At 35.4% G+C, this 9,395-nt stretch overlaps 1 protein-coding gene across 1 annotated transcript in view; it reads right to left on the bottom strand.

Annotated features, from left to right (window-relative positions):
* Positions 1-9,395, bottom strand: part of DNAH7 (dynein, axonemal, heavy chain 7) — a 333,441-nt gene that overhangs the window by 72,126 nt on the left and 251,920 nt on the right. Inside the window, exon 48 of the mRNA XM_011952066.1 lies at positions 2,529-2,719. Coding sequence (XP_011807456.1) covers positions 2,529-2,719 — 191 coding nt within the window. The remainder of the gene's footprint in view (positions 1-2,528; positions 2,720-9,395) is intronic.

The raw sequence follows: 9,395 nt of genomic DNA on the forward strand, positions 1-9,395 counted from the left end.
ATGGCAGACCATGGAGGCCACTAACTATAGACTACATGGATATAATCATAAATTTATATGAGATAAACAATTTTTTTTTTTTTTTTTGAGACGGAGTCTTGCTCTGTCACCCAGGCTGGAGTGCAGTGGCCAGATCTCAGCTCACTGCAAGCTCCGCCTCCCGGGTTCACGCCATTCTCCTGCCTCAGCCTCCTGAGTAGCTGGGACTACAGGCGCCCGCCACCTCGCCCGGCTAGTTTTTTGTATTTTTTAGTAGAGACGGGGTTTCACCATGTTAGCCAGGATGGTCTCGATCTCCTGACCTCGTGATCCACCCGTCTCGGCCTCCCAAAGTGCTGGGATTACAGGCTTGAGCCATCGCGCCCGGCCGAGATAAACAATTTTTAAAACTCATTAAATGTTATGGAATTCTCCACTGTTTTGCCATTTATTCATGGAAAAAGGATAAAGCTTTCAAGGTATTTTCCCTATTGGCATGAGAAACCAAGTCCACAAGTTACATTTGCTTTAATCCAAAAACCATAGGCACAGTGGTAGCAAAATGCATGTTTTACAACTTTCACTTCACTGCGTTCAGACACAAGGAGCTATCCATTCATATTCCATTAATGTTGGGTCTTTTCACATCAAGACTTTTCAAATCAAGTCATTTGTTCTCAAATAAACATTTAAGACCATAAACTATGGTTTCATAATTTTATTTTCATTTAGACTCAAAAGGATTATACCAGCACGACACCATCCCTTGGGTGCTTTTGAAAGCAAAAGGTACATAAAAGATCCTAAAAGTGGGATCCGGAGGAAGTATTATAATTTGTAAATGAAAGCAAGTAACTGCCTCACTACGTTTTCTAGTCCCTGTTTAATCAATCCCAGCAATTAAAAATAATAAAGCAATAAGACACTCTAGGGATCTTAAGGGTTTTGATACTGAATCATAGGTCAGTTTCCTCCCCACAGCGCTTTATGACTCCTACCATAACCAGTTATTAGCGAACTAAGAATTGTTTATGTTACGTTCAACAGTTCCACGTATTTTACTGAACAGTAAAAAAGGTTTTCCACATCACTTACTTAAACATTTTTCTCTAGCACAGCTCTGGGATTTTATCATTTCCTCTTTGCTTCCTTCTTTTTCACTTATGTTTAAATGTTAAATAATATTGCTAATAAGTAACACATAGTAATACTATCTATTGGCTTTATTCTAAGCATTTTACACAGATTAATTTATTTAATTCACATCACTCTATGAGATAGATACTTTATTATTCCCATTTGACAGATGAGAGAATTGAGGCACAGAGAGGTTAAATGAAATGTCCCCAATCACACACCTGACAAGTAGCACCTGAATCTATGGCCTTAACTGCTACTGGATATTCCCTTCCCTAGCGGGTAAATATATAGTAGATATTTTAAAGTGTTTAAATAACATTGGATTTTAATTAATTAAAAATAGCCAAGAATTTCCATGCTTTAACATTCTGTTTTTAAAATTAAGCTCAAAGGTCACTCCATTTTCCCCTAGTCTTCCTGACATCCCTGAATGTCCACCCTAAGTATATCCTCAACTCTAAGCATAACCTGCAACCCAGGACACACTGCAGCTCCACTGTGTCTTCCTAGTCACACAGTTGAGTCACTTTGCATATACATTCTTTATAAGATAGACCTCTGGAGAGCAGGGATCATGTTTGTTCATCTTGGAGGGAATAAATTACACCCTCTCAATCCTTTCTCTGACTCTCCGCAGAGAGATGCCTACGTTAATTTAAATATTTCCAATAAAGGTAAGTATTTGAATTCACTACGTAACTCTTGCCTCTCTATATAACTTTCAAAATCTAAATAAGCATTTCTTAATGTCTTCTCCTGCTGGCTTCTGTAAATGAAAGCAATCCTTCACTCACTCGCTCACTCCACAAACATTTAAGGAATGCCAACCAAGACTAAGAAGCAGGACTAAAACCAGAATAAGCTGTAGCCCAGAAACCTAGTAGCTCAGTTGTAGATCAACGTCTCAGGACATTTTAGTCACTGACTAAAACTTAAAGCTAAATTTACTCTTTAAAGGAATTTTTAGTATTCTAAAAGAACAGTGATTGAAAACAGTTCTTCTAAGTAATTACATAAAATCAGATAGCAGCATCCTTAGTCTGAGAAAGAAAAATGGAGTTCTGTTTCTGAATTTCAATTTCAATAATTAGCATATTATCATTTATTACAAAGAAAGAATGTGGGTATATGTCTTCTATTTTTAACAATGAAAATCTAAGAATCATATCCATTGTAGAAATTTGATTCTGATGACTTTTTTTTTTTCACAGCATCCTGAAGGTTCCTTTATTACTTACATGTACTCACCAAAGCAAGATTTGGAAATTATTATAGCAATAATTTCAGGAAATGCCAAATAAAGCAAAATCCGTTTTTCTTAGGAAGACTTGTTCTTCTCATGATTCAGGAGGAATATATAGTCACTAATTACAAAATCTGATAAAGAAATATCCATTTTATATACTGGCCTTTACTGATGTTTCAGGAAGATAATGAGGATTTCTTAACTTGGTGGTAATATAGAAGCGGAAGTCAGGTGCATATTCAATTGTGGAGTCCCCAAGCCGGATACATGTACTCCCACCCTGCTTAAAGGTTTGTTTTAGTAGAAGAGGTTCCAAAATAGGATCTAGTTCTTCGCCAACATTTTCTAGCAACACTGGAGTAAAATCAGAAAAGATTTCATGTTATTTTAAATATTGACTATAAACATTCAACCCTCCAAGTGCTTTCAGCCTTATAGATAAATTCTGTTCCTAGATACCTACAAAATTATTTGTGTCTTCTGAAAAGTATAAAGAAATAATGCCACAAAAATAGCTACATTCTGTGGGAAGGACTTAAGTGGCGGGTCTACCTAGTCATCCTGCCTTCTCCCCTTCTCCTGAGTCATAGTCCTGCCAGGTGCACGCTGCCTGCCCTGGGGTTCACTAGGTGTCCAGGTATTATGGCAGTAAAGTTTATCCATCTGAGACACCACAGAAAAGGCATTTCCAGTTGCAGTTATTTAAACTGTGACTGTATTTTTAATGATTAAAAATGCTTATTGTAGAACATCTGCAAAGTACAGGAAGGAAGGTATAAATAAGAAATGGAAAATTGCTCCTAATTAGATTTGCTTAATTACTGTCTCTACTTCTCCCTAATATTTTAATAATTGACTCATACAGCATATATATTGATAGAAAAATGACACCAAGGCCAGGCACGGTGGCTCATGCCTGTAATTCCAGCACTTTGAGAGGATTGCTTGAGTCCAGGAGTTCAAGACCAGCCTAGGCAACATGGCAAGATCCTGTCTACAAAGTCTCTACAAAGAAAATACAAGAATTAGCCAGGTGGCAGCTACTTGGGAGGCTGAGCTGGGAGGATTGTATGAGCCTGGGAGGTCAAGGCTGCAGTTAGCCATAATCAAAATATTGCCCTCCAGCTTGGGCCACAGAGCAATATCCTGTCTCAAACAAAAATAAGGAAAAAAAGAAAAATGACACGAACTACACATAGCATAACTATTGAATAAACTATTATCTCTAGTGTTATTTATCTTTCTCCACACACAGTTGAGACTAAACAACATATTGAATTTTGCATCCTAATTATTTTTTTGACTTACAGCATAAATGTTTCACCATGTTATTGAAAACTCTAATAAGCATGCTTGTAATTACTGCATAAGTGTATCATATTAGTGTTCTCTTTTTTAAACCAGTGTTCTATTATTAGATATTTGGATTGTTTCTTGTTCTGAATATTATAACAAGCACTGTGTTAAAAAAAAAAAACTACATTTCAGAATATTTTCCTCTGATAGCATTCTAGAATGGGAATCCCTGAATCAAAGATCAGTGACATTGTTAAGGCTATTGATATCTTTGCTGAGTTAAAGTCTTACATTTTGGTGTGTGGGGTGCTATCATAGCCAAATTTGGATGATGGCATTTTGTAGATGTCCCTCAAGGGATGGGTGTGCAATCTGGATGGGAAGAGATGGGCTCAGGGTGCTGGGGTGATAGGTATTTGGATCTCAATTGCCATGAAAATGCAGACATATTTTCTCCTTCCCACAGGTTACTCCTGGCTAAATGAATTCCTAAAATTGTCTTCTTGGTGATTTGCTCCGTTGCTGAGATCTCAGCCAAGGCAGGTATGTCAGGTTACTTTTAAACTCATTTTTATTTTCTACTTGCATAAAATGATTATTTTTCATTGTTAAATAATATGAATGCATCATAATGTATTAAATATGTTAATTTTCTATTGTTTAGATTGCTTCTACTTTTACACTATTATTAATGCCACAGTGAACATCTTTATAAATAAACCTTTGTGTTCATCTCTAATTACTTAATCAGGCTGGAGCCCTAGAAGTAGAATTAATGGTCAACAGTTATGAACATTTTAAAAGCTATTTGTATTCCAAGTTACTTTCCTGAAAAGCTGTAGAGATTTCAGAGTTGCAAGGAGCACTCATTTTGTCATTTGTTTTTAAACCCATTTTTACAAAATACCACTGTATTTACAAATGCTGGACACCATGCTGGCATTGTATTTTCTTGTCATCCTCATAACTTCAAAAAGCATGTTTTGCAGATGAAATAGGACAGGCAATCACAAATAAATTTTTCAGTTAAATCAGCTAGTAAATGACAAAGCAAAGCAGGGACTTGAAACTGGCTGTCTGACTCCTTTGTCGCTCTCTTAACCACCATACCATACCGTCAGCATTCAATAATATATTTGTGACTTTTATTATTGATAGGTAAAAAATACTGTTAACATTTGTATTTTTGGCAGGGTGCTTCTAGCTGTTCTTTGGCTAACTATATTTTTTTTCTGGAAACTATATACTAACATACTTGACCTTTTTTTCATTGTAGGATATATTATTTACAATTGGGTTCAGTGACAAGCATCAGAAAATCCAAAATGATAGCAATGACAACAAGGAGAAATTTATGTCTCATGTACAGGAGAGCCCAAGATAGTCAGCTCAAGGCTGAAAGGAGGTTGTATCTAAATAGTGAGGAATTCAAGATCCTGCCATCTTGCACCTTTACTATTCTTGGCACATGGCTTTGATCTCTTTGGCTGATATGGCCTTTTAAATCACATCCACATTCCATCCATCAGAAAGAAAAAAAGAAGAAATATCCTTTAAGGGTGTTTCCTGGGAGTCACAAATGGCACTTTCATGCTCATCTTTTTGGCCAGAATACAGTAATTTGACCAAACCCAACCACAGTCATATGGCCATATATAACCACAACAGAGGTTAGGAAATAAGTTCTTTAGTCTGGATGCAATGTTCTCATGTAACACAGGGGTGCTGATAGTAAAGGCAAAGGTGAGTGGGCGGCAGGAACAACCAACACTCATTGCCACATACGCTAGTTTAAAAACTTTATCTGTATTTTTAAACATTGTTTTAGCAAATATTTCCCCCAGTTTTCAACTTGTTCTTATTTAACTATTTATTTGAGATGGGGTCTCACTGTGTTGCCCAGGCTGGAGTGCAGTGTGGCACAATCTCAGCTCACTGCAACCTCTACCTCCTGGGCTCAGGCCATCTTCCCACCTCAGCCTCCTGGGTAGCTGGGACTACAGGTGTGTACCATCACACCCAGCTAATGTTTTGTATTTTTGGTAAAGATAGGGCTTCACCATGTTGCCTAGGCTGGTCTTAAACTCCTGAACTCAATCAATCTGCCTACTCAATCAATCCCAAAGTGCTGGGATTACAGGTGTGAACTATTGCCCCCAGCCTATTTTATTTTTTTGAGGCAGGGTCTAGCTGTGTCTCCCAGGCTGGAGTGCAGTGGTGTGATCATAGTTCACTGTAGCCTCAACCTCCAGGCTCAGGCAATCCTCCCACCTCAATCTTGCATAGCTGGAACTACAGGCATGCACCACCAGGCTCAGCTAATTTTTTTCTTTTTAAAGATGGGGTCTTGCTATGTTGCCCAGACTGGTCTCAAACTCCTGGGCTCAACCAGTCCTCCCACCTCAGACTCTCAAAGTGCTAGGATTACAGGCATGAGCCACTGTACCTGACCTTCCACTTGTTTTTAAATTTGCTTATATTTCTTCTTATAATTTAAGTTTTTGTTGTAGAAATTTTCAAGCCTTTCTTAAAATAAAGAGAATAGTATATAATTGGTACCTGATATACCTACCAATCATCCTGCTTTAAGCCTTGTAAATTCAGCTAGTCTAGTTTCATCCACTCCTTATCTAACCTGGATTATTTATAAACAAATCCTAGACATCATAAAACTTCAGCTGCAAGAATCTCTTGAAGCTAAGAACTGTTTAAAAATTGATACACCTTAAAAATTTAATAATTCACAGTTTTGTCAAATATCAAGGCAGAAAATATAATTCCCCATTGTCTTAAGGTATTTGGCTTATGCTGTTATGGCTTAAATTAAGATACAAATAAATTTCATAGGTTGAAACTTTTTCTTTTCAAATACTTTTTCCAGGCTGGGTGTGGTGGCTCACACCTGTAATTCCAGCATTTTGGGAGGCCAAGGTGGGTGGATCACGAGGTCAGGAGATTGAGACTATCCTGGCTAACATGGTGAAACCCTGTCTCTACTAAAAATACAAAAAAATTAGCTGAGTGTGGTGGTGGGCTGCTGTAGTTCCAGCTACTCGGGAGGTTAAGGCAGGAGAATGGCGTGAACCCAGGAGGCGGAGCTTGAAGTGAGCTGAGATCATGCCACTGTACTCCAGCCTGGGTGACAGATATATATAAAAAACATATATATAATATATTTACATATAATATAAAAATACATATATACAATATATACAATATAAAAAATATATAAACATATATAACATCTATAAAAATATATATAACATATATACATTTTTCCATTGTATATTTGCTTAGGACGTCCTTTCCCATCAAAGGACTACGTTTCCTTTTAGCATTTGTCTTTTTTCTTTCATATTTAATTTTTAAACTCATCTGGAACATATTTTGATGTGAAGTGAAACTCTGACCTAAAATGTTTTTCCACAAAGCTAATTTTCCTAATACCACTTGCTGGTGTGTTGTATCATTTTCCTATTGGTTTATAATGCTTAATTTATAGTGCATCAGAGGCTTACATATATTAGGGTTCATTCCAGAGCTTATTCTGTTAATTCGAAACTTACTCTTCTGAATGTTCTGTGGCTCGTTACTCTTTTTTCTTCTAGGTTATTATTTTCTAAACATTTATTTCTGAAAGTTTACATCTTTACAACTTTCAGTTTTCCCGTCAGAGAAAAAGAGCTGTCGTACTCAAGCCTTCTCTTGTTTTTCTGAAAAGTTTTGTTTTTTTCTCACTTTTTATTGTTAAAATTACTCCAGGTTTTTATTTTGTTGTTTTGTTTTGCTTTGTTTCTATTCACTGGTTGACTTTTTAATAATAACTACCCACCTATTTTGGTTCTCAGTTGTTACTGATTTAATATTCTTTTTGGAATATATCTATTCCACTGAATTTTTAAATCCTGATACCTTTCAGTTAATTATCTTTAGTTGCCTAGATGAGGTATATTGTTGATGAATATGATAATGATAATTTTGTTTCCTACTTTTTTTGTTTTTGTTCAATATATCTGGCCCTACTGAATCAATTGTTTCTTCCTTTAAATGTTATAGCAGCTTCATTGTTTCTTGTTTTATTGCACTGAAAACAACTTTCCTAACAATGCTAAACAACAAAAGTGATAACAGATATCAATTTTTCATTTTCACTCTTACACGATCATATTTTTAAAATCTAATTTGCTCAACCATTTTGAATTGAAATTTTGTTTAAGAAAGATTATAATGTTTCAGTTTCGCTTATTGCCTCAATATTTATCAATATTAATTTTTTGCATAAAATCTGATATTTAATGTTGGCTAAAAATAACTATATATTTTCATCCCCTACTCACCCTAACATTTTTCCTAGTTTTAAATGTAATTAAGAGTGTCTATATTAATATATGTAAGTATCATTTTTGAAGTTAAAATACACATTATGAAACTTAAATATTACAGACTTGACTCTTTTCCCCCAATTGTGAAAATTTATTGTCTTATTGCTAGAATCAAGTCTTAATCCTGTTAGGAAGGATATTTGTAGTGTCTTGATTTCAAAGAAATATATCCTTAGTACTGAATGTTTATTATATTATACGTCTCACTGGAAAATTAAAAGCATTTTAAATTTAAAAAGAGAAAAAAATGTATAGGTACATGAATTACCCAGAAGGCTCTCTTTAATTTCCCTATTTTATTTTGACTTCTTTAACTTTTAATTAGATCAAAATATATACCATGTTGAAATTATAGGAGCAAATTCAAGAGACAGACTTCTCTTCATGTTTCTATCATCAAGATAAACAATTTGCTGGTTTATGTTAAAACCTCATTTCTCATTCTCAAGTGCCAGACATTACAGTATGTGCAAAGCTTATGGGAAACCAAGACTACCAAGACTAGGAATCCAAGCACACAGCCACTAATATTTTTGAGTAAGGCAGATCATCATCTCACTCAAAACAAACAGTTATCCTTAGCAACAGAAACATAACGAGAATTAAATGTTCTTTTCAAATTTCTCTTGCATGTAGGACATTAAATAATGTCGATTTTTTAGTTATGAATTATCTACATTATCCCATGTGAGACTTCAAATTAACAGAAAAAATTCTTCTTCTACAACTTATGTTCAACTCTGTAGCATGTTTTATCAAAAGAAGACTCAACAATTACTGAGCACCTCTCAGGTCTCCTTAAACAGCTTGTAGTAGAGAAACAAATGGTTATGCACATAAAATAAAAGCAATCATGGAAATTCATGAAAGTTTCAGTGTTGGTACTTCATTGGAGGGGTTGAGATGTCACAGAAAAAGAAGTATTTGAGCTGTATCTTAAAGGACGGAATTTAAAGGAATCCACCAGATGGATGGAAGAGCAAAAACAAGCTAAGAGATTGAAATAACGCCATGTTGTTTTAATACTGGCTGCTCTCAAGTACCCTGCACTCCCATCTTCTAATCCCCATTTTGTCTGTAATCTCTTTCTGCCCCTTTAACCTATAAGCTTCATGAAAGTAAAGACTGAGTCTGTCTTATTCATGATGTTTTTAGTACCTACCACACTACCTGGTACATGGCAGTTGCAAAATAAATGTTAATTAAATGAATGAATGGACAAATAAATGAGCAAATGAAAGAAACATTAAACCAGAGGTAGTTTTGTGTCCCTGGTTTGTTATATACAAGGGGGAAAGAAAGTAAAGTGCTGGGAGATAAGAAAAGTAAGGAAGGCTCAGATATGATAAATT

This window comes from Colobus angolensis, unplaced genomic scaffold (genome assembly GCF_000951035.1).
Source record: "Colobus angolensis palliatus isolate OR3802 unplaced genomic scaffold, Cang.pa_1.0 Scaffold330, whole genome shotgun sequence".
In the NCBI taxonomy this organism is placed as follows: Eukaryota; Metazoa; Chordata; class Mammalia; order Primates; family Cercopithecidae; genus Colobus; species Colobus angolensis.